At 31.1% G+C, this 26,094-nt stretch overlaps 4 protein-coding genes across 4 annotated transcripts; 3 read left to right on the forward strand and 1 right to left on the reverse strand.

Annotated features, from left to right (window-relative positions):
* Positions 1-538: 538 nt before the first annotated feature.
* On the forward strand, positions 539-1,466 carry LOC125050877 (H/ACA ribonucleoprotein complex subunit 1). The gene has a single exon (XM_047650941.1). It carries the CDS (start codon positions 649-651, stop codon positions 1,300-1,302), a length of 654 nt encoding a protein of 217 aa, XP_047506897.1. The 5' UTR covers positions 539-648; the 3' UTR covers positions 1,303-1,466.
* A 521-nt stretch (positions 1,467-1,987) lies between these two features.
* Positions 1,988-3,373, reverse strand: LOC125050878 (ER membrane protein complex subunit 5). Its single transcript, XM_047650942.1, has 3 exons — positions 3,166-3,373; positions 3,041-3,093; positions 1,988-2,464 (listed from the first exon to the last, which is right to left on the reverse strand). The coding sequence occupies exons 1-3, from the start codon at positions 3,236-3,238 to the stop codon at positions 2,243-2,245; spliced, it is 348 nt and encodes a 115-aa protein (XP_047506898.1). The 5' UTR covers positions 3,239-3,373; the 3' UTR covers positions 1,988-2,242.
* A 2,739-nt stretch (positions 3,374-6,112) lies between these two features.
* Positions 6,113-9,546, forward strand: LOC125050875 (sodium/potassium-transporting ATPase subunit beta-2-like). The gene is made up of 6 exons (XM_047650939.1): positions 6,113-6,371; positions 7,176-7,433; positions 7,853-8,036; positions 8,336-8,447; positions 9,015-9,183; positions 9,406-9,546. Exons 1-6 carry the CDS (start codon positions 6,239-6,241, stop codon positions 9,507-9,509), a joined length of 960 nt encoding a protein of 319 aa, XP_047506895.1. The 5' UTR covers positions 6,113-6,238; the 3' UTR covers positions 9,510-9,546.
* A 2,718-nt stretch (positions 9,547-12,264) lies between these two features.
* LOC125050876 (sodium/potassium-transporting ATPase subunit beta-1-like) lies at positions 12,265-25,706 on the forward strand. Its single transcript, XM_047650940.1, has 7 exons — positions 12,265-12,496; positions 21,374-21,502; positions 22,011-22,124; positions 22,610-22,710; positions 23,068-23,166; positions 23,339-23,492; positions 23,879-25,706. The coding sequence occupies exons 1-7, from the start codon at positions 12,355-12,357 to the stop codon at positions 24,034-24,036; spliced, it is 897 nt and encodes a 298-aa protein (XP_047506896.1). The 5' UTR covers positions 12,265-12,354; the 3' UTR covers positions 24,037-25,706.
* The last annotated feature ends 388 nt before the right edge of the window (positions 25,707-26,094 follow it).

The following is a 26,094-nucleotide window of genomic DNA, read 5'->3' on the forward strand; positions in this document are numbered from 1 at the left end:
TTAGATATGGACTTCCTAGGAATTATTAACAAATTAAAAAAGATATATTTTACTCAAATACGCTACTATTTATAAAACACATAAGAATAATATTACTGCAATAAGATGTGTGTGATAGACTAGTCTAATGCGTGTAGTAATGATCGTAATAAATGTTTTTATTGCAGTGTTTGTTTTATTTCCCTTATCCATTTTAGTCTGGCTAAAATATTTACCCTAAATGAAGTCAAACAGAGATTTCATAAATATTTTTTCATTTATTATTTGACTAAAATTAAGCAAGTCCTAAAACTACTGCTTGATATTTTATATTTATCGATATAAAACATCGTTAAATATTAATCCATAGCGCTATCGCGTTGCCAAACTATTGCCAACTACGTAAAATAACTTTTACTTTTACCCGAATTAATTATCTTTACTTGCTAATATTATGTCTTTTTATGCTTTAGTTCTTACTCTAAAAAGTTTAAGCTTGTAATACAGCTTATGCTTATTATTATACTCTATGACCTGAATTCTGAATTCAAAACAATTAACAAAGCCTGTGTGCGAACCGCGTGCACACTGCACTGTGGCTGTGCTCAGTTTTGAAAACAACACGATTAGAGGTTATTTTACTAACGTAACCTTACATTTTTAAATAACATGTCTTTTCGAGGTAGAGGAGGTGGAGGAGGAAGGGGTTTCGGTGGACGTGGAGGAGGAGGTCGCGGTGGCTTCCGCGGAAGAGGTGGAGGCGGCGGCGGTGGAAATAGATATCAAGACGCTGGTCCTCCTGAAAGTGTGATCCCTCTGGGCCACTACGGCTGGACTGTGCAAGATGACCTCGTATGTAAAGTTGACATAGAAGACGTTCCCTACTTTAATGCACCAATATTCTTAGAGAACAAGGAACAGATTGGCAAAATCGACGAAATTTTTGGTAATCTACGCGACTATTACGTGTCCGTGAAACTCGGTGAAAATATAAAGGCGAAGAGCTTTAAGGATGGTCAACAATTCTTTATTGATCCAGCAAAATTGTTACCACTTAAAAGGTTTCTTCCGCAACCGCCTGGAGCCAAGCGAGGTGGTGGCGGCCGCGGTGGAAGAGGCGGACGAGGAAGTGGCGGGACCTTTGGACGTGGAGGTCGTGGTGGCGGCTTCGGCAGAGGAGGAGGTGGCAATCGAGGTGGAGGTTTTAACCGAGGAGGTGGAGGCTTCGGAGGTCGTGGTGGAGGAGGATTTGGGGGTGGCGGAGGATTCGGAGGCAGAGGAGGGCGTGGCGGCGGTTTCAGAGGAGGTCGTGGGGGAAGATAGTGATAAAAGTAAAACTTATTTGTTAACAATCAAGATTGAGTGTATGTGGATAGCCTTTGCATAATCACCATAAAGACTGTGTGTGTAAAGCAACTACTTAAAATTTCACTAAAAGTTGCAAAGGTTATAGTTTATATTGTGGATAAATAAATAGTTTTAAGTTTGCCTTTTTTTCTATTTCCACTAGCTGTCCCCCAAGCTGTTTACCAGCATTAGGACAAGTGCATGTCATAGCGCAATCAAATTTGTTTGAATATAATATATTTACTTGACCATTATTTTGTTAGAGATATTTTATCAACATAGAAATCAAATGATATAATAAGGTAAATCTTATGAAATAGTTATCCTGAATAATAATAATGTTTTGTTTAAGGATTAATATTGTTTCTTAAAACAGCCTTGAAATTATTATTTAGAAACAAATTAGTAAGAATAATTCAATTATACAACATTTTCACTATTTGTGACCAACCAAAAAATGCTCTTTAAAAGGAATTATTTTTTTATTCTGCTCCTATTTATAAAGCCTTTCTCATTAAAAAAACTTAATGGACTATACAATAATTTTTCAATTCAAACATTAATCTTTTATTTTAGAGTCAGTGATAATAAACAGTAGTCATGTTTCCCTACTATAAAATGTATCCCTCTTGACCCAGGAACTGTAATTAAAAGAACAGTATATTTTAAAATAAGTTTTAATAAATAACTTACTCCACATAAAACATTTAATCTGGCAAAGCTAATGCCAACACTAATATTTCAATTCAATGAGTTATGATTATTGGTTACTTTAATGAGGAAAAATATACCATGGTTCTTACATATTATTAATGAAAAGATTAACAATAAGAATCTTTTTAACATTTGTCCATGTTATCAATTATTAATGCTTATAATAAAAATAAATTACTAGTACTCTATGAAAAAACTATATTTATTCAGGATTCTCCAAGTCTCCTTTCCCTGAAGTTTGTACATATTCTGAGCTCAACGCCTTCTGTCTATGGTTAAATATGTAGAATGAAGGTAGATTCATTTGTGTTTCCCAGGTTGAGTTGTTTAATTCAGCAGCTGCCTGTATTTCTCTTAAGTTTCCAGCAATACACATAACACCCCACATTACTGCAAATAGGCTCCCAACTGCTTGTATGACTATCTGAAAGAAAAAAATATTGGTTGTTTGTATAGTAGGTTTACGATCGAGATGTTTACGTGATAACGTCTTATTGGTGATATAAGTTTTTGGGAAGTAAGGAATTAATGAAGATAACAATTTTTTCAAATTTTAAATTACATCTATCGTTTTATTCACACTTTTGATGATAAATTTCGGGTGTAAAATGACAAGTTTACTTATTCGACTATGATATACATTTTTCTTCATACATTCACGGAATGACTGGCAGCGCTCGAGATGAGACGGGAGATCGGTCCGTCTCTCTCTCGTTATACCTGCGATCGCGCTCGTGAGGTTTTGGTGTGACACAAGTTTCTGAACATGTCACCCGACTAAAACGATTTTAAAGACGTTATCACGTCAAAAGATAATATGTAAGTATCTTTTTTATGCACAACACCAGGATATATACATGTAGCAAGACATGACAAAAAGTTGCAAGTGATGGAATTCAATATTAATAATCAATGAAAATAAAATAAGATATCAAGGCTCTGAAATTGGTTTGAATCAATTCAATAGTGGTAATTAATCAAAAAAATAAAAATCACTCACATCTAAAGGTAAAGTTGTAAACTCCTGCGATGTAATACGAAGATATGAACGATCTAAAAAAGTATACCAATTAATTTGAATCATGAATACGATTAAATTCATACGACTACCAGACATTAACTTACGCTGAGCTGCTGAAAATGCAGAATGGAATAATGAAATAAAACCAACTGTTAATAAAACTCTTGGGAAAGACATTATTGGATTTTTTTTCTTTTAGATTTTTAAGTATGTTTTGTCGATTTATCAATTTATTTTAGTTGGAATTTTATAAAATTGCAGTTTGCACAAAAGTTGAAGCCTTTAATCAATATTAGACTTTGATAGGACTAGTTTAAATTTTAAAATGTCAAATACCAAGACATTAGACAATTAGTAGTAAAAGAAGCAACGTCATTTTGAATCTAACTTGGGGTATGTTCCGATATACACTGCGACCACTGTACAGAGTACCGTCAATTTAGTATACTGTGAAACCGTTTCTCTATAGCCAGCTATACTGGTTACAATTTAAAACGGAACGCAGTCCAGTATACTAGTCAGCTTCGTTTTTCGACACAGTTTTCAAATGAGTGCATCAAAGTTTTTCAATTCAACAAGAAAAACTATTATTGGAGTATTATCGCATTAAAAAAATCTATATTAATATTAACTGTCAATTGAATTAATACTACAAAGAAAGTAAGTTAGAATTTTAAATGTTTGTTATTAAACTGTAAGTTATATCAGCCGTTAGGCATTCAAGTGGTTTTGATTGATCACGTGATCAAAGCACTGCGAGTACCTTACCTCGAAAACGCCAGTGCTCGCAGTAGAAGTATAGCGGGGATTTGTGACGTCATATATTTCCTAGGACGCTGCGGCTGTATACTGCAGTCCATAGCGGAACAAATTTTTGAACAGTGGGAGCACTATACAGTACTCGCAGTGTATATCGGAACATACCCTTAATCAAACGCCCTCAAGTTTTAGTCTCTGGAAACATTATATATCTGTATATTTAGTTTATTTGTACTTATTTTTATAAGAATATGATTAAATGCGTTTTCCAATTACAGAGCATAATGCAACTCAGTGCCGCACAATGCCGCATAATGCTGAAGCTTAATTGGAACGTGAATTAGTTTTCAAATGCATCAGCAGAGTGCGCTAAGTCAGTGTTGAAAAAAAAATGTTCTGAATAGAGTTAGCAACCTCATTAATGTATAAATAATGTGGTTAACAATAATAATTGGTTGAAAACTTTTTACGCTTATTTTAATAATCAAATTATTTCATTAACATTTTTTTACTGAAATAAGAGAAAACCTTTAAAGAATATAAGGTTTTAACAAGCTAAATTAACAGTAAAATATATAGTTTCATGTAAGAAGTTTACATCATTTACGTTTTGAGTAATTTTTTTTAAATGATTTCTAAAAAAATTATATACTTTTTCAAAACCATTGCAATGTTTACAAGAGTATAATGCTGTAAAATAAATTTGTTTACAGATCCGAATTTTAAAATAAAATTGTATTCATATTTTAAATGTGGAATATAAAAAAAGTAACTATTTATACCTTCATCCATACTTATATTTTTTTTTTTTAGCAGTTTGAAATAACTTTAATTATTTTCAAAATCTACGACGAAACAAATTTTTCAACAATAAATAATATTTACTAACGAAAATTTCGATAAATGCCAACTTAAAGAAAAACACTGGTAAATTTTCTGTCACTGTGTTGGTATTGATTGCGAGAAGCACGCGAGAGCATAAGTTTTGAGAGTAGTCAATAGTGCGAAGCGTTGCTGTAGTTGGAACATTCAACGTTGAGCATTATGCCGCATAATGCGCTCTAGTGCTGTAATTGGAAAACGCACACTGGCTCCCTCATGTTGAACTGTGGTTCTTGGTTTACATCGACATCTATGACCATTTGATGACTATAATTATAATTTAATCTGTGTTGGTTAGGTATAGTGCTTTTCATGAAAGAAGTCCCGCGGTGATTTTTGGAACTAAATTTGACAGGTCGGCAATGTTGTCATTCGTCGATGTTATCAAGTTCGTTTGTTGTGGTAGATACTTCTGAATTTTTACTAGCTTAGTGCATTTTGAAGATTGATTACAATGCCAAAAGTTGTAAAAAGTTTGGCTCGAGAAATTATATTAAAGGTGAAAGAGTTCTGTGAAGCGGAACATAAGAATCAAGGTGTTTTAATACCACTAAACAATGTTCGGAAGAGAGTTGCCGCCATAACAGGTACTTTTTAGAGTTGCCATTTAATAATTTTTTGCTGTATTGATGGGACTTTTATGATACAAATTCGTTTTTGCGACAAAATTGAACAAATACATAACGTGATGAAACTATATAATTTCATCATAAACTTAAAGTTACTACTATTTTTAACTGTTCATAATTTAATTGTAGGTGTGTCAGAGAAAACTGTAACAAGAATTACAAACGAAGGTATAACAGCGGCTTGTACTTCGAAAAAAATTGTAACCCAACAATTATGCAATAAAACTCTGATTACAAAATTGTATTGCTTTTCTTTACACTATTTTCTCATCTTTTCCCTGTAAGTAGGTAGAACACCGCTAATTTAAGTAAATAAAAATATAATTTTTACATAACAGAAATATTGTTTCATCGAAGTATGCAGAAAATAATATTATTTGATAAATTACATCTGCTAAATGTAAATAAAATAGGTAAATTTTTTACTCATAAATGGCAACATTACGTCATGCGATTGCAGCGCCGCGTCTGGGGGACTTCTTTCATGAAAAGGACTATACCTAACCAACACAGATTAAATTATAATTATAGTCATCAAATGGTCATAGATGTCGATGTAAACCAAGAACCACAGTTCAACATGAGGGAGCCAGTGTGCGTTTTCCAATTACAGCACTAGAGCGCATTATGCGGCATAATGCTCAACGTTGAATGTTCCAACTACAGCAACGCTTCGCACTATTGACTACTCTCAAAACTTATGCTCTCGCGTGTTATTGTTCTTATAACGGTTATTGTTCGAACTCTGTCTACTTTATCTGTGGTGTTGACCTGTGGTCAAAGACACAGATCAAGTACCGTAAAGTTATGGTGTTGCGGCGGTTTCAATATAAAAACGTTGCTTTTGTTTTGTAAATTTTGTAATAAATATTATTTGTTAAAAAAGTTATTAGAAAACTAATTAAATATGATTCGAAATCCGAAACTTGAAGAATTTGAGATAGAAACAAAGCCAAGAAAACCAGGAAAACAAAACTTTTCAGACTTCATGTACAATGAAGATACTAGGGAAATTTTCGGACGAACGCCTGAAAGATGGGGTAGGTTCGTTAAAAATCACGATTAATGAATATAGATCTTAATTATTATTTCGTCGTATTTCTTTAAGTTGAATACATACTGAATTTTTGTATGATAAATGTTTATCGTTGGGCGTGGCGCGCGTCACTTTTAAATTCAAAGCTCAATTTCAGCTGAACACTATAAATTATAAAAATATATACTAACAATAATTCATAAAAATATATATCTTTTAAGCAATAACTCAATATTACCCTAACACGAGTAAATTAATATTATATTTTATCAGTTTTTGTATACAAATATCATAGTTAACTATTGCTAGGGGTCATGTACCAGAAGCCATATAAATTACATTAATTAAACGATAGTTAAATAGCGTGCCTTTCTTTTGTACGAGGTTTATATCTAATCTGGGAAACCCTAGAGTGTCTTAACAAAGTTTTAATCCTTAAATCTTCTATAATATGTTTTAACAAGCATGGCATCATATTATAAGGTGCTTTAACATTAATTTAACAAGTATTGCTGGTAATTCTAATTCAAAGCCTTTTTTTTCAACTAATACAAGAGAAAGTTTACAAAAATATATATATTGCTGGTAATATCATTAAATATTATAAAGGAATGAGGCTTCAAATACCAATATCTTATTGTTTTATCCTTATTTAATATCTTATTATTCTAAGGTGATTTGGAAAGAGAAATTATTCAATAATTATAATATTAAAAACATTCTCTTAAATTAACTATACTAGTGTTCCATACATGGAAAATATTATAAACTCTATATATCTTGTATTAATTCTCCTTTAATATTTCAGGAAAACTTTTCTTGTTCTATTTAATCTTTCTTTCGGCACTAGTTGCATTATTCTCAGTATGTATGGCAACATTCTTGCAACAATTTATTAATCCTAGAGTGCCACGATTACAACAAGAAGGTAGTTTAATCGGAAGTAGCCCTGGGCTGGGATTCCGTCCATTGCCAGATGATGTAAGAAGTACACTTATTTGGTACAAAGGTACTGGTTATGAAAGTTACAAATACTGGGAAGATGAGCTTATTGAATTTCTATCAGGTATGAGCAAGCTTTACTTGTATAAAAAGAAATATTATTGTCTAATATATATATTAATATAATAAAATCCTGGGGCTTTAAAATTGCAACTTGTACTGCTAGACTAAAGTTGCTATCTATATGTTATGTAAGAATGGTAAGTTTTGCCCTTAAATTTGTTTCACAAAAATGTGAAGTTTGTAGTACCAGTAGTAATAATAATAATCCTGTGGCACTGCAACCCTACATGGGTCTTCTCCGCAAATTTTGGTGGTGAGTGCCTGACACATATATTTTTTAGGTTTTAAGACATGTTGGTTTCCTTCACTGTAGGAGAAAATGTCAAAATACATTATAATGTATTTATTTGCGTTTTATAGAGTAATTTATAGATAAGCAAGTGTGGACTTATTTAATATATTAACAAATTTATTTTTCAGTGTATAAAAAGAAGGGCCAAACGGTAGGCGCTGGTCAGAATATATTCAACTGTAACTTTAGAAACTCTCCACCACCAGGCAAAGTGTGTGATGTTGATATTACCAGGGGTTTTGAACCATGTACAGAAGAAAATCACTTTTCTTTTCATAAGTCATCTCCATGTATCTTCTTAAAACTGAACAGGTATGAACAGTGATTGTAGATATTGCCGTAGTACAGTTTAAAATATATTAGCCAACTGCTTGATGCTCATGAGATGAACTGCTTTGGTTGTTAATGATTTATTATATGTGTTGAACCCTTAAATAATATCCTTTTTTCCAATACCATGTTTAAAAAACTTTAAACTTGGCATTGGTAAAAAGTAATTTATTGTATAATTTTTTATTATCAACTGAAATTATTAATTAAAACCCACATTTAGTTATTATATTTAATGTCAATATATGGAAAAGATTGTAAAAATATTATTAATATTTCAGAATATATGGGTGGAGACCTGAGTTCTACAATGACACAAACAATTTGCCTGTGGAGATGCCTAATGAACTCAAAGATAACATAAGGAATATCACTTTCAATAATAGGGACCATGTATGTATAAATAATATACAAAATGATAGTCTTGTAAAATTGAGTTTTATCAGTCCAGAGATATCCTAATGGATAGAGAGATCTTAATAACTTATGATCAATTAGTATATCTTATTAGTAATTAAATATTATTTCCAATTATATTTTTTCTAAAAACTATGAAGCAATAAATATTTATAAAAGGTTTTATTTAAATATACTAAAATAATTTATTGTTATTAAATTATTTCTTCAATAAATTATAGATATAAGTTTTAGTGTTTGATATAAATCAATATCTTTATTGTACTTGCGTAAACCAAAGTATTATGTTAGATATTTCTAAATAAAACATATATAGGGCAATATTGCCTCTGTTTCAATGACTTATTTCTATATATGCAAGTAGGTAACAATTTGTACCTTGAAATAAAAACAATAATACTTCAGGTTATAAGCATAGACTTACTAACTAAACGTGTTTAGAACATACTACTTTTACCAAAAGAATGCCACTTTCAATCAAGCCACAGCGTTTCTGTGATATTAAAATAAACCGATAATGCTTCAATGACTGCATATTTGCAGGCAAATATGATTTGGGTGTCTTGTGAAGGAGAGACACCGACCGATAAGGAAAACATAGGACCCATCACTTACCTTCCATATCCAGGCTTTCCAGGATATTTCTATCCATACAACAATGCTGAGGGTTATCTTAGTCCATTGGTCGCAGTACATTTGCAGAATCCCAAAGGTAAGTTGAACTAACTTTTACATAATAATTAAATAGTGAGTAAAGTTTGACAATTGTCGTTTTTGTTTGTTGTAGTCTTAATTATATTGGCTATTTATCAGATATTATATAAAACTTCTGTGTTTGGGTATTGTAGTACTAAAATTTATTTGTATACAATTAATAAAAAAAAATAACAGCTTTGATGATTTCTTCATATACATAGACAATATTTTATTTCAGCCGGTATAGTGATCAACATTGAGTGCCGCGCTTGGGCACAGAATATCAGATATGACAGGAGAGAAAAGTTGGGTGTGGTACATTTTGAGCTTATGATTGAATAGACTGACATTCACACTATCAAAAATTAAATATATTAACTATTATAAAATTGCAATCATGATACACAAAACTTACATACAAATACTTGATATTAGACTTATTTTTAAAATAATTTTGACTGACCTGATGTATTTTAAAAACACTACCTTATGCAGCTACATATAAATAAAAGTAAAGTTTTTTTATCAAAGTGAATTCTCATGGCATCTGATTTTATATGATATATTATATTACAATTTTATATTGCGTTTATACATCTTTTTTTATTTTATTTTTTATTGAGATACAGCTTGCCAACGCTCGGCACACTTTTTAATGTGACAAGCACTTAAAGGCAAACATGACATACATATAGAGTTCATAACCCATTATTAAACAAAACAAACATTACAAAAAAAACACAACTATTACTAATCAAAGAAAAAATTCAAATTAATTAATCTTGACGAATCGAATTACATAAAATATATTTATATGATCAATTAAAAAATGTATAGTGTGTGCTAGTTTTATATACTCGTTTATGAGAGGCCTATATATTTGGTCGCAAAGAGTAGCTTTTGATTAGGTTTTTCTATAGCAGTAGCGCAAGTGCCAGATCTTATCTTAGCATACCTATAAAATGTTTGAATATTGCAGATATAATATTTTTACTTACTTTTATATTTGCAAATTATAATTGTTTATGGATCTGGTTTTTAGGTATAATTTGAATCTCTATTTCAATTGAAAGTTTTAAAACTAAATTACTATTGTTAATTATTATTGTTAAGTTTCCTCAGGAATTATGTAAAGGTCGTGATCTGATGCTAAACTCAATTTTAAAGTTAGGCCACGATAGTGACAATAAGACTTAATTAAAAGTAAATTAATGTTTCTCATATAAGCTAGTAATCCGTCCATACATTTGTGCCTATCACCATTCCTTAAATATGTAATGTATGTAATTAGTATGTAGTGTGTTTTAAATTTTTTTAATTTGAATCCTTAGGGATTGTTTAATAAATGACACTATATTTATATTTGTGGGTTTATAGACGTTTTATCTAAAAAATATTTTTGTGTGTAGAAATTATTAATGATATTATTTTATATTAACAGATTCGTTTTTAGTTTACGTAAGTACTGACATTAAAATAAAACTTTAATGGATATAAACGCGAATTTAATACATTATTTGCATAACGTTTCGGGTGCCTTTCATCAGCAGTAAACACTTTTGTTTGTTGGAGTTTATTTGAATGAGTCTGTTTTGTATCTAGTATCATTATTTTCGGTTGAAGTCTAACTATATAAATTAAGAACCCACCTTAGTTTTATATTAACAGTACTTTATATAGCATTTATTATTTTATAGGAATATTTTTTTATATTTAAAAATAAAATCAAATCTGCATACAAAATATACTGTTTGGTATTTCAATTTTATTAATACATATTTTATGTTAAGCGCAGCTCGGGTGCAGGTACTTTTACATTCCCCGTAACTTTTAAATAATTAAGGTTTTTATAACATCTTTCAGAGCTTTGATTTTAAAATGTGTTTTTGTATTTCTTACATAAGATGGTGACAGCACCATACAAACATTACATTGCCAGCGCATGTATCTATTTTAATTTTACAGTTTATTTTTTACATCTATCTTGTAATATTTGTGTTATGCTCGTACTTAGAAAGTAATTAAACCGTCCAACTGTGTGTATCTATATTTTGATATTAAATATTTAAAAAAAAACTTCGTTTCATTTATTAGTATAGTCTGTTGTAGTGTTTTTTTCTATGGCTGCGCTAGCTTTGGCGCCATTCATTCTCTTGAGAGTGTTTATGAATAGATAAAATAGTGTTAAAAACTAGACTTGTTTTTATTGCAAAAATCTAAATCCTGATTATTCAACAGTTCCATAAACTGTACTATTTATATTCGAAAGTCTAATCCTAACAAAATGACCCGATTATTTTAAACGCATCTAAGCCTCAAATCAGTTTTAAACGTCCTCACCACGTGCCAATTTAAAAGTAATCTAGATTAAACATTTAAGGCTTATAAACATTATAAAATAAGGCCGATATTTATGTTATATGAGTCTTGGTTTTATATATTTAAATCTTATATGAATACAATAATCTAATTGCCATAAATCGGAAAACGCTTTTAGTATTTGTTAAACTCCTTATCAAATGGACACACATCATAAGTTATGGTGTAGCTCTTAGCCTACTAGATAATAGGTAACCTCTCGTTGTCATTTATATTAAGTAATAAGCAAAATAGTATAGTTATTATTAATAGCTTTGCATTACACATACAACAGGATCAATGGAATCGATTGAAAGACTGCAGATAGGCACCACATTTAGGTAAGTAGCTAATTGCACCAAAGCATATAATATAATGCTTAGATTAGCGTTCAGTAGCTTAGAAACTAATTCACAGCGTTCGGAAATCGGAATTCGATTTTTGGGTCACGCGTCGTTCAGATTGCATTGTTTGGGTACGTTTTCGAAGCTATAGTTGCGTACTAATTCTAAAGAAAAAAGATCTCTTGTAGTAAATAAAATCTAGTGTAAATGACAATCATCCCCAATACTCGACTAGAAATTACTGCACCCTCCCCTCAGGGTTATTCTCCTCACCGCACCTTACTCAAATACGACTGAATCGTAAATTTCAGGTATAAAATCCCTTCATCGAGGCTAAGCTTATTTATAAACCAGATGAAATGTGGGCAGAAGAAATGTGCTGTGTACATCAATCGCTCCCATATGTCATGAGATTCTAAACACGTGCGCGCGCGCAGTCGCAGTTGTACCTCTGAGATTAACAGACGTGTTTAAAGTTAAAAGAAATGGCGGGTAAATCGAATGGTGTTGATACATCAGATTGGGCTCGAACTCCTCCCACTTCAGGGCCCCTGTGGGAGAGGGTTTGTAAGGCAATTTACAATCCAGAAGACAAAAGCTTTTTGGGCCGGACGCCGAAACGATGGGGTGAGTTTTTTTTAAATTAAAACCTGTTCGAATGTTTTGATTGACAGCTGTCTGTCTGCTACCCACATTTGGGAACACAATGCATCCCTGACATTTTTCATTCAAGGTTTAAACATTTTGTTAGCGATTTCAAGGCTTTACGTTTTAGAATTCAATACATTAATATATGTTATTTCTCATTTACTTTCTCCTTATTACTTAGGAAAATATTTTAAAATGACAGAAAATATTGCCATTACAAAATATAACTAAATAGGCTGAACGGTTTAAGCGGTTTAAGGGTAAACAGGTTTTATGATTAATGATAATATTTAAGGATAAGCAAATGTTTTGGATTACATTTAGGGCTTATAAATACATATATATATATACATTATACAATATATAATATTGATGAATAACAACGCATTTATATTTTATATCTATTAGCATGCAGTAATGTATATATACTTGTCATCTGATTAATATTTATATAAAATTAAATATTAAGTTATTACTACGATACACAATAAATGTTATTGATATGTATAATGTGCAATAAGATATAAATATATTACTGTGCTACACTCAAAGAATCCTTACACCGGTTTATATTTACAACATTCTTCAGAACTGTTTTATACAAACAAAAATTCTATAACATTTTTAATATCTCACTTCGTCTGATGATCCTTTATTCTCATGTGAATATTTAATCTGCAGATAGTTATGTGGATCAACACATATTGTAACAAAACTAGGTAAGTATTAAATTATTAACGTAACGCGGTATTAAATGTGACACGTTCAAAGGGTCATTAATTAAAATTAACTGCAAAGGTAAATGGAACGGGGTTTTATTAAACATACAACACAACTCCTAATATCTGCTATATTCTATATAACTTCTAACAGCGACAGCAATACCGATTCCGACATTTTAATATGCATTTTCGAAGTTGTTTCAATATCTGTACGCTGCTTTCGCAACAATGGGATCGCGTGGAACAAAAATCGTCAGTATCACTATTGGAAGTTACAGAGCCTGGTAAAAAGTGGCCTTTCGTAAAGTATACCACCTACTGCTTGCAACTACTGTATATTAAATATTTGATAAAGGTTCGATTGAAATAAGATTATTTACATATACCCTTTGAAAGTCTGTATCTGTAGCGCCGAATAATTGCTTATAGAGAAGATAATGTAATGTTAACCTCCTTCAGTTTTGCTTTGAAATCGTTGAGGCATATGTCTGCGCCATTAAAAAGGTAGCTTTTTGTCTCATAAATAAAGCATCACATACCTTTTCTCTTCTTAACCAAGTATGTTCACACATAGGATATATCTAGTATATTATACTTTTAACGCAAAATTAATATAAGTAGGTAATACTGTGCCCCGCGGTTGTTAATTTGGTTTTGGCGAGATTTTAAATACAGTCAGTCTTCCTTAATAAATGTACACCAAAAAGTAGTTTTCAATTCGATCCAGTAGTTCTCGAGATTAACGGATTCAAACTAACGCCAGATCATTATAGTATATATATATGATATTTCTTATTAAACGAAGTTAATATAAGTATTATCTATTTTTGATTATTTATTATAACGCAAATAAGCGAATGGAATATAAATGATATAATCTATAACTATCTTCGTAATTTTGGCAAGCTCTCCCGTGACTTTAATGTGATAAATGCATCGAAAATTTATAACAATATTGCTAAATTCATCTCTCTAAATCTATTATACAGACCATAATATTATCTTACCTATTGGAATTTATGCAATTTCTTAATTATAACACAATGCTTCGTGACAAAACTAATTACAAATGCATAGAATCCGTGAGCTATGAACAATTGTTTATCAAAACATCGTCTCATATTTGTTGTAATGTAATACTAAGCTGTTCTGTGAAATTCAGCGTAATACCTACTAGGTATATTATAGATATTGTCTATTGTTTTATAATAGAGCGTGATCTTATAACCAATTTATTCATAAACATTAATGACAGAAGGTTTCAATAAAACAGTGTAATTTTTAAAGTATCTATTATGCTGTATGTAATTTTAAGCTTTATCTTTATTTTAATTTTTATCTCTTCTTAGAAAACATATATCAACATATGTATTATAAACGTGAAAATTTAGTTAATATCGTTTTACTGTAAAAAGCATTTGCAGCAGCAGTTTATGAAAATTGTTCTTTCCGAAAGGTAATATACAAGTCACTATGAATAAATATATAAAATTTGAATGGTTACATGAATTTCTTAACGGGTTATACTAACCTAATGATCGTTGGAAAAAAAATTAAAAAAAACCACGTTTTAAAAATCTCGGTTAGCTGACAATGACATATTAAGACAAAGATGCAATGAGACAGACCCCAATGGGAATGGAACGATCACATCTTTGGAATTATATGACATAAGCAAGGAATTATGAACTTCCTTAAAGTTAACCTACCTATAAATTTGTTAAATAGAAAATTATGATATTTTGAAGTGAAACTTCTTTATCGGGGTTGGAAAAAAATTTACTGTAACATTTTTTCGTTACGCGTCACATTTTTCCGTTACGCGCCATCTTTCGAAGTGAAACTTCTTTATCGACGTATGGGAGAAATTTTGTAGCAGGTTACGCGCCATGTTGCTTTTTGAAGTCAAACTTCTTTATCGGCGTTGGAAAAAAATTTACACACATTTGTCACATTTTTCGGTTACGCGCCATATTTTTCTTGTCCCTACCACGGTTGATCCGAAGAGATTCGAAGCCATTAGTAACAAAAATATATAATAACGATAACAATGATAGTAATACTAATAATTCTATTACAATTCATGAAATTCTGTAATAATCTTAGTACTACATAGTAGTACAGTAATAAGTTAAAATGAAATAATTGTATTTGTATTCATGTCTATGATAATAAAAGCCTTTTGTTAAACTTTATCTAATTTAACTTTATTTAACCAATTTCTGTAAAGTTGCATATAGTAGATTATTTTTCCGACCCAAATATCGGCCAATAGAATTGCACCATTGGACTGAAAATTTTTTGTGAAAATTTTCTTATTTGTTAACTGTACATTTCGTCTCATGGTGCAATTCTATTGGCCGACATTTGGGTCGGAAAAATAATCCCCCGAATACCACACGAGCTCTGTGGTATTATAAGTGATAATTTTTCCAAAAATAAGGTCATAAAGAAGTTTCACTTCTTACGTGTGTACACCTAGTACACGCACACATTTTTATTTTTCTGTTTTGTTTTAATATTTGGGAACACATAGAGAAAGCAGGCTCCGGAAATACATTATTACATCAGAAGCCTGGAATTTATGTTTGTTCTTATAACTTTATTTGTTGCCAGTAAATTACATTATATATATAAAATGATCCAAAGTAAGTTAACTTGTCAATAAATAATAAGATCATGTTTGCTTCACGCCACACTGCACTAACGCGATGTACTTATGAAATGTAGAGTACTCGGAACTAAAAATGTATTCTAGACTATACGAAAACATTCTAATATTCAGTGAAACACATGAAATATTAAAATGCGGTAAGCTGCTACAAAACGCAGGCTGCATACAAAATATTTTAACACCGCTTTTTAATGGGTGTCATTTATAGAAACAGATGTTTTAATTTGTGATGTTTTCAATGTTTGTATTGGTCTGGTGCTGTAGTGAACGACACATATTTATATGAATACTAGCTGATCCGGCAAACGTCGTTTTGCCATGTATAACATTTATAATAAAAAATAGGGGTTGATCGTAGAGGGGTGAAAATTAGGGTTTGTTTGTATTTTTTAATGCTTTCATAAATAAATAAAAAAAATATCTAAAAATTAAAGAATAATAATTTAGGGGTGGACTTAGCCTTAACATTTAGGGGGATGAAAAATAGAAGCTGTCCGATTCTCAGACATACCCAATATGCACACAAAATTTCATGAGAATCGGTCAAGCCGTTTCGGAGGAGTTTAACTACAAACACCGCGACACGAGAATTTTATAGGTATATTAGATAATATACATGAAGATAAGATAAGATTAAGATCAATAAGATACAATATACTTAAAAATATAATTTTTGAAATCATAATACTTTTAAAGCCTCGCGCTAAGCGCATCCAAGATTATTATCAACCAAGTTATGAAAGTAAATATTATAAATTTTCTCAACACGAACTAGTGCGGTAATTATGCTTTAAACATCTGCATTTATTTGCTATTTCATTTCCCACCCACCTTAGAATAATGTTATTATATTTGTATTTGCTATTCATATCAGTTTAAACACACTTATCGTGCCTTTGCACTTAAACATATTTACACTTAATTATTCATATAAATGATTATGATTGTATCTACATAGATAAAACAAACTTGGAAACAAACCTTATTAGATCTTTGTTTAAAAAACAAAGTATGCCCCAAAAATCATAGTTTTTAGCGCGTCTATAATACTATCCAAAAACAGATTGAGAAACTTCGTTCTATTGTAGTCTTAGCATCAAAAAGAGTATCAAAGAGAGTTTTTTTCTCGAAAATGTCAAATATCACGAAAACCTAGAAACTTTTACTGGACATATTTGAACCGCCAGAACGTCCTCTGCCCGCAGGTACCATATTATCAATTCATTGCGCTTTACCCTGTGTATTTTATTTTAAAAAAAATACGGAAATTTATGCAACGGTGGAACACAAAATGGTCACAATTTCTCCTTCCACCGAAGCGTCGTCATTCATTACAATACTATTAATACTTAGAAATAAAATTAACTACTTGAATTAAATCCTAATTTTAACTTTAAATTCAACAAAAAAACAAAAAGTAGACAATTCTAACAGGTACCATATGATTGAAGTATATAGACAGCAGCAACCGACTATGCTGACCCTTCCTCTTGAATAATGAAATAATAGATTTAAGTGCAGACCGCAAATGATTATTTTTTATACTAGATAATGACTTATTTGGTTCTATTATCACGTAAGTGCCTCCCTAACGTCGGCTTTTAAGTGTAATTAGTTTGTGAAGTTGATTGAATTGCGTGGAAAAAAATGTTTCATAAGGCTGTATGGATAATTTGTTTAGGAAAACCTTATCAGTAAATAGACTAGGACTGACGCACTGTTAGTTTCTAAATCGTACCTAAAGCGAATATTATATAAATATTCTGAGACATTTGAGTGTTTTTACTTAATACCAGGTATCTGTTTTTTTAAATAAAATCTCTAACATTAACATTTTATTTAATTATTGTATACATATATTTATTAATTAAATATATTATACAAACAAATTTTTATTGCGACCTATCACAATAATAAAATTCCACCTTAATTAATCATTAAATTAATGACTATTCACCCTTATTATCAGTTATAAAGTTTAATTGTATTGTAATGAAATATGAATCGTTGGCCAATTCTTCCAATTCTTTCTCAAAAATTAATATCTCTCAAAAAATATGGCCAAAATTTTTAAAAATAATATTTAAATTAAATGTTATAATAACTGTTATTTAGTCTTATACACAAGGCGCATGATGATCCTATATGTATATCTTTGAATGTCCGTGTGAAGTAAAGTCAAATCGACAATTTTGTTTGGCATACATTTTACCTGTGTTACTGGAGTCACTGAGGGTAATACATAATTATTACTTTTTATTCACTACTACGACGTTAAAGAAGTGGGTTCGTGTAATCTTCGCCTGATATTCTATAGTTACTATTCTACTTAGTTATTAGATTTTTCGTAAGGGCACAGTATCCAAGTAGCAACGGTTGAAATATGTGACCCTCATTACTCTTGAATAACTATTGACTATCCAATTACCATATGAATAGTCCCCATTGGCCGCTCCTTTGCACGTTCAAGGACATACATTGTGGTCTCCTGAATGACAAGGTAGGGTTATACAATAGGCTCGAGTCCCAGCGAAAATGATTTTTATAAACTAATACTATGACTATTGTGCGATCTTTTTTATTTTAAAAGTGTGTTCTAAATAAAATTTATAAGTACTTTTTTTGGAATGACTACCTTCTTTGATCTAATACTTTTCAAAGATATGCAGTAACATTAGTGTATTTAGGTGATTTTTATTTCGTTGTATGCGGTGATGTTAGTTACTTCGACTATGTGTTTGCGTGTTGTTCCCACGAGAATGTAAGTGCGTGCTCCTATTTCACCATGCCTCCTGCTGATAGAGGAGATTTGTTTTTAATTTATGTTATTGTTAATAATTACTTAAGATGTCACGTAGAACATGGTGTAATAGTTGCAGCCTTACAAATTTTGTGTAAAAAAAAACATGGCGATAAAAAGAGTGGCGGAGAGTTTATTGCCAGTTCTTCTCTTCCGTTCTACGCCCTTGATTAGAGAACTGGCACTAAATGCAAAGTTAGAAGCATTTCATATACATATATTTTCTTGACGTTCATGAGTGTACTTTGTGTTGCCTATATGATTAAATGATTTTTGCCTTTGGCTTGACTTTCTCGTGGCGAGGATACCATGAGTATTCTTAGGTGTCAATTATAGAATTTCGAATCGGTAACAAGGACACTGGACAGTAGTCCACCCCAGGATATCCGCACCAGTCTAGGTGCGACACGGACGGAGCTAATTAACGCCGAGGATAATTAATGTTTCTCACAGTCCTCGCATCAAAGTCCTTGTTTCTATTCCCGGTTACATATGTCTGTTATACAAACTATAATGCACGTATGTATTAGTAGATCATAAAATATATATTTCTTATATAGTTCACGACTTTACTCTGTTATGGATAAACAAGATAGCACTTAAAAGATTTATATTAATAAAATATTTTTATCGAAATTATTCTTACGAGTTAATGCCAGGTCATTGTCACAATAACGATATCTTACTTTTATAATTTATTTATATTATAGGATGTTTACAAATATAGAACAGATATTAATTATGCGGTCAGAGGTCTAAAAAAAAACAATTTCTATAAACCCATTTAATTGCAAAGTCGCGCACGTTTTGTTTCTTACGTGTCTAGATTATATCTAATTTCTAAGTAACTTATACTTAAGTGTCCAACGGTGTTCATTACACTGAGTTGCACAATTTGACAGCAAGGACCTACTTGTACTTCGTATAACTAGGGCTATACAATAAAAAATATTGTCTAAATCTTATTATGTAAATAAAATATTTGTCACAGGAATAAACAAATTATTACTACTACGAAATAATGTTATACGCAACTTCCTATGTCTATACTATATACATTTAAATTAAACGAATATTATGCTAACAACGTTTGTCAAAGTATTTTGAGTTATATTAATTAACACCGAATTTTATAATTGACTTGTGTCCAAAAAGTTTAAACATTAGTATATATTAAACATTATTATATATTATACATGCTTATTCCCGAGGAGAGTGATTGACTTGACGAGTGCGATGCTGAAGGTCGGGAGGAAGCTAGCAATATTATTTCGTCAATAATTGGGACCAAAAATTCTCGACACCACGATGGCCATCGTTTATCGAATTCGTATAGATATTGGAAATATCTAGCCGTTGAAACATTTATTATTTACATTTAATTTTTGCAGCCTTCTGTTTAAAGTTGAGGCGAAAAAATGAAGCATTTATACTATACATTCCTCGCTATAGCTGCGTAGCGAATTTTCTTCTAACCGTTTCAGATATTACACAGCAATATCTCAAACTATATATTATTTAGTGTATAACGTAATGTTCCGTATGACAGTAGTTGTGACGTAACGTGTCTGAATGTACCGGTAACCGTACTGAAATAGCTCGCGGACGCAATAGTTCACTGTAAATAAATAGCCGCAAGAATTGACCTGATTAAATGGAAATTTTAGGGCATTTTCGAAGGGAGCGAAAGCAATATATTTAACAACTAGTAAACTAGGCCAAGCGTTGCTGTGGCTAAGATTTTTGTTATATTACATAGTAGTAAACTATTCAAGAGAAACGGCAGGAGAACACCAATCCACAATACATTTTGGTGGTTATGCCATTAAATTGTAGCTTATGTGAAACATTGGTACTTTCAACACAGCGTCATCTGTTAGAATTGTGACTATCAATAATAAACAAATGTTTTGCAATAATATAATATTGCGGGTATAAAATATAAATTGAGATGTAAGCTATCCTATCTTTTAAGTTGGATCAAACTACACACGGTTTGCAAATTTGATTGATGTCGGTTCGGTAGTTTAAGAGTCCATAGCGGACAAACAACGTGACACGTAATTTATATATATTAAGATTATTATGATTACGATTTGTGTAGATTTAAAGATAAACTTGGCTATGGCCTTTTTAAGTATCTCCAACCCCTATAATTAGATTACAATCTATATAAAACTAATTAAAAATAAAGCAAAAATCAAACAGATTCACACTCAGAGCAACAAAACTCACTCAGATGTTCAATATACCAAAATAGTGGAATCCGAAACATTCGACTTTCAATGTCTAATAATAAGCACCAAAATGAAAGAATTAACTGAAATTATTACATAAATTCATTATAAAATTTATAACTTCCATATTAAAGAAAATGCAATTGTAGGTACTAACGCCTAAACATACCTGAAGATGACTTGTACTTTTACCGTATTCCTGGCGATAGGAGAATAGGTTTCTGTCTTTTTTGGGATGTTTTATGATGGGTGAACCCGATAAAATTCTTGGACTGCCATAAATATTATTAGATCGAAGACGTAGGAGACCGAATTAGCTGGATGTGTGCTAAAATTCTAACCCCTAAGGTCCCTTAAATAGTGTATGGCGATTGGTGTATAACTTATAGTTTACATGTTATAAAATATAATCTAACTTTCCAGGAATCGCGTTGGTTTTCTACCTGGTCTTCTACGCAGTGTTGGCAGCTATGTTTGCAGCGTGTATGGGAGTTTTGCTTATGCTCATAGATGAGAAAAGACCTATGTACACACTCGAGAGCTCATTAATAGGTATTTTATTAATGCATTATTCACTTGACTATGTTATAATGGATTTTATTATCTGCATTACTAAAATAAAGTCAGGGTAAATGTATCATGAACTACCCCGGCAATTGTTGTTTTGCCATATAAAGATTATTTCAGTACTAATATCGCTATTAAAAATGGGGGCTGACAATGAAAACTAAGTGTTATATGTATATAAATAATGAAATACAAAAATGGTGCCAAAAAAAATACAAATTTGAGATGGGCCATCTTGTTTATCAATACAACATATTCTCAGACCTACCGAATATACACAAACAATTTCATAAAATTCGGTCAAGCCGTTTTGGAGGAGTTTGTTTAGAATCACTATGACACGAGAATTTCGTATTTATCGGCGTGACAAATGCGCGCTAAATTGTTTTGCTTTTTGTTGTACTAATGCGAATTAGTATAAAACTATGTCCATTCGTCTAATACTTCGACTAACACAGGAAAAGCCAAAAATAAATTTAATTGTGAATTCCAGGAGCGAATCCGGGAGTTGCGTCCAGGCCTGCCGTGGAAGGTTCCTTCCTTTTAGACAATACTAACACAAGCAGTTATGGCATCTACGTCGACGAGTTGAAAGATTTCTTTAGCGGTTAGTATGTTAAATGTTAGGCTTAAAAATGTTTAAATTATGTTCTTAGTTATTCGGAATTCACTTTTTAAACCAATTGCTTTTAAAATAATTTCAAGATTGTAAAATATCAGATTATTTTTAGTGACTATAGAACCTATACAAATTGTTATGTTTAATGATGTAAAAAAATATAATTAACCATTCATATCTAACCCGCCATTATAGATTTCTAATGGATTTCTAGGCAAATGGCGTCGCATCAGTCACTATAACGTACCTACAGTGTATTTTTATCCATCGCAGTTATTACGAAAACACAAAAACAAACCTTTTCTTTGTTTTAATAGTCTATTGTAACATTTAATAAGTTTATATTAAAATTAAGTTTACTTTAAGACACAAATGGCACACAGTCATTGTTGCAGGGCTATAAAGAATAATACAAAATTATTATCTTACGGAGATTCCTATTTTAAATTAATTAAGATTTTTTTAATTTTCAGATTACACCACCGAAGAGTGGTATTTATCGAGGAAGGGGTGCAAAGAGGAAGATAGTTTCGGCTATCCCACATCACCATGCTTTTTCATTAAGTTAAATAGGGTAAGATATTACAGACATATTTATTTATTGCAAGATTTTGGCTTTAGATCAAGTTGAGGGATTCATAATAATAATAATTTCTTTATTTTTCTCCCATATAACATTTGAAACAAACAATTCGTCCACTCAGTCGACTTGCACCGTTTTATCTGAAGTCAGCTGTTATATGTCATCACAGTAATTACTTAAAGTTAATTTGACACAAGAAGGAGACGAAAGTACTTAAGTCAAGAGTGCCATTATGATTAGAATTTAAAAATCGATTTTAAGAGTCTACGAGTCTACCTTAGTATATCTGATCACCTTATTTATTTATCATTTACGTTTGACACACTAACAGTAAGCTGCTTTTTTTAGATTTACGGTTGGAAACCACAGTACTATGATGCAAAAAGTTTACCTACAGATATGCCTGAGCACCTCTCAGAATACATTGCATCATTAACAGATATTGAGGTAATACAATTTCAGAATTTTATCAGGTCTAAATAAGAAAAAAATCATGCTTTTGTAACTAAAGTAGCTATTTATAAAATTCTTTATATTTATAAATTTATATTTATAAATGCCTCAGTCTACGCACCAGGCCCTGGGATTATTTTTATGTCTTATCTATATGTTTTTTCAGCAACAACAAATCTGGATATCCTGTGTGGATGAAGTGTCAAATGTGACGAGTATCGAATACCCTTGGGGACGCGGCCTTCCGGGTAGATACTACCCCTACCAAAATGAAGTTGGGTATATAAGCCCCGTGTTGGCGATTAAAGTTACGCCACCTGGTGAGTAAAATCTTTAAAATACGCTTTTTAAAATTGATTGCTTTTGTGTCATCTGTTTTTTTATCTTTTTATTAAGTCCTTAGTTTAAGTATTTAAACATATATTGCGGTGTGGCTCTTGAGACACCAACCCGTAAGTGGTTTTTTTTATGCAAGCAATATTGTTTGAATGAATAATTAAAAAAAATAGAAAAATAACGACCTTTAAGTAAGGCCTGTTAAGTAGCTCATATTATATAATAAAAATGTCGATATTAATTAGTAAATTGCAGTGTTATAAATAAACAATTATAACCAATTTACATAATGTGGGTTAGAAATACTAGCTTTGCTAAACAAAGAAAAATAAATATATATATGAAATATAACGATTATTTAAATTTTCAGCAAACACCCCAACCACGATTCGATGCAGAACATGGGCTAAAAACATTATTTATAACAAGAGTTTGAAAGAGCCATCTGGTTACACTCGTATTCAACTTTACCTTGAAGATAACACTAGTCTTAACTCGACAAACACAGATGGCGCTGAAATCAAATAAAATATTTTGAGAAATGGACATTTACGTAATATTAATTGGCATTAATTTATTATTATCTGTAGAGGTATAATGAGTAATCGTTCAACGCACAACCACTAGTTATGTAAATTCGAGGCTTAAATAGGAATTAATATGCGATTTGGTTATTTTTGTTTGTGCCATATATTGTATAAAGCACTCAAATGGGGCATGTAACACATGTCTGTCTGTTTTTCATTTGATATGTTTGTGATTGATAATATTTTATAGCGTTAAATCGCACCTAAATGAGAGATTGTCTCATTTAAAGCAAAATTAAGTAGATTATTTCGAGATGTGAACTTGAAATCTAAAGTTATATTTAACCTAGTACCTAGTTAGAATATATATTGAACATTCTTACTTAATAAGATACCTACTTTGACTATTGTTAGTTATAGAATTATTTAAGTATTGTTAAGAACGAACACCCGTTAACCTTATTTTAAGATAGATAAATCATTCCCATTTCAATTAATTTAGATTAAGGCTATATGCGCATTACGCATTTTAGAATTATTTAAATGTTGTAGATAATAAATTTATGTCTAAATATACAGAAGTAATGTGTATGATACTATTCGTTAAAAATTACACAAAGTTTCACTGGTTTGAATTGGCGTATTGGAAGGGGGAATATACCCGTGTTTATTTTTCAAGATACCTAAATTGACTACACCATTCTAGGATTGGTATGTATTACCTGGCTATCGATATACGCACACTGTCTTAGGCAAATCACATGCTTTTGTATTTGTTGATTCAACTAATTACTCCGGTTAAATCTTTATATATATATAATTCTTCTGTGAGTGTGTATGTCACTGAACTTCTCTCAAACGACTGGACCGATTTTGATGAAATTTTTTGTGTGTGTTCAAGGGGATCTGGGAATGGTTTAGATTCACAAATCAGCCCGCCAGTCTGCAGTCGGTACTTTCATACTTTGCTTTACTAATCGCTTGAAATATCATGCCGGACAACGTCTGTCGGGTCCACTAGTACTGTATAAAAATGCGGTTCCCGCATACCCGCGATGGCTTCCAGTTAGGAGCGAGAGTCTTGGTCAAATATGTCACTAAATACTCTGTACAGTACGGAGCTAGCCTCAGCTTTTTATTTCTTTGTCTCGGTTCCGTCATGCCACTTAGTTCATGCCGCTCCCACTCCCATGTATTTTTCTTCTGTGTATTTGGAATTATGAATAATGTTTTGAAGTGATAAAAAATTATATTTTAATTAAATTTTCACTTTATATTTAAACAAATTTATAATTTTTAAAAGCGACGATATTGATACGCTTCATCGTATAGGCTTAGTTCAGTAATTTTCCGTTTTTAAATTTAACTTTAATAAAAAAATTCAAACTAAAACTCCATTAAGAAAGTATCTTGAAGGTGGTTGAGAAGACTTTTAAATTAGATCAATTAAAAAACGATTGCCTACTGTAGAATAATTTTCTTAGACAGTAAGAATTTAGTGCTTTATATAGGTATAATGTACCTAGTACTAAATTCTACATCTATCACATTATATTCATGTAATTGGTGTACATTGGTATTTATTTAAAAATTGTGTTTGTTTTTGTGAATTAAAATTACCTATTAGTACAAAATTGTATATTTATAATGAATAAAGAAATGTCATCCTTACACTATTTTTTTCTTAAAACTTATGTAAATCCTTATATCACTCATAAGTACTGAAAACATATTTTTGATTACTACAAGAGTTCAATTGTTTTTTGTTCGAGATGTCAATTAGGAGTATTATTTATTCGTGTTTATGTCGAACTTAATTTGTAAAAAGTAATCATCGATATTAAATTCAATCTAGATTAAGCTTCGATCACATTTCCTAGTATAATTGAATTACTCTTACCTCAATTAACTAGTTCAAACAACACTGCCTTCGTCACTTAGCTAATAGTATCGGGAAGTAATTGTTCAGGGCTGGGCGGGCGGTTGCTGGCAGATTTGGGCGGATCTGGGCGGCAAAGATAAAAGAACATAGTTATGCCAGAGAACTGTTTTCTTTGGA

This window comes from Pieris napi, chromosome 7 (genome assembly GCF_905475465.1).
Source record: "Pieris napi chromosome 7, ilPieNapi1.2, whole genome shotgun sequence".
NCBI classification, from domain to species: domain Eukaryota; kingdom Metazoa; phylum Arthropoda; class Insecta; order Lepidoptera; family Pieridae; genus Pieris; species Pieris napi.

Coding starts and splice junctions, on each gene's coding strand:
- LOC125050877 (XM_047650941.1), top strand. CDS start 649: ATGTCTTTTCGAGGTAGAGGAGGTGGAGGAGGAAGGGGTTTCGGTGGA.
- LOC125050878 (XM_047650942.1), bottom strand. CDS start 3,238: ATGTCTTTCCCAAGAGTTTTATTAACAGTTGGTTTTATTTCATTATTC. Junction 3,094..3,165: donor TGCATTTTCAGCAGCTCAGC/GTAAGTTAATGT, acceptor ATACTTTTTTAG/ATCGTTCATATCTTCGTATT. Junction 2,465..3,040: donor TTACAACTTTACCTTTAGAT/GTGAGTGATTTT, acceptor TTTTTCTTTCAG/ATAGTCATACAAGCAGTTGG.
- LOC125050875 (XM_047650939.1), top strand. CDS start 6,239: ATGATTCGAAATCCGAAACTTGAAGAATTTGAGATAGAAACAAAGCCA. Junction 8,037..8,335: donor ATCTTCTTAAAACTGAACAG/GTATGAACAGTG, acceptor TTAATATTTCAG/AATATATGGGTGGAGACCTG. Junction 9,184..9,405: donor ACATTTGCAGAATCCCAAAG/GTAAGTTGAACT, acceptor ATTTTATTTCAG/CCGGTATAGTGATCAACATT.
- LOC125050876 (XM_047650940.1), top strand. CDS start 12,355: ATGGCGGGTAAATCGAATGGTGTTGATACATCAGATTGGGCTCGAACT. Junction 21,503..22,010: donor ACTCGAGAGCTCATTAATAG/GTATTTTATTAA, acceptor TGTGAATTCCAG/GAGCGAATCCGGGAGTTGCG. Junction 22,125..22,609: donor GTTGAAAGATTTCTTTAGCG/GTTAGTATGTTA, acceptor TTTAATTTTCAG/ATTACACCACCGAAGAGTGG.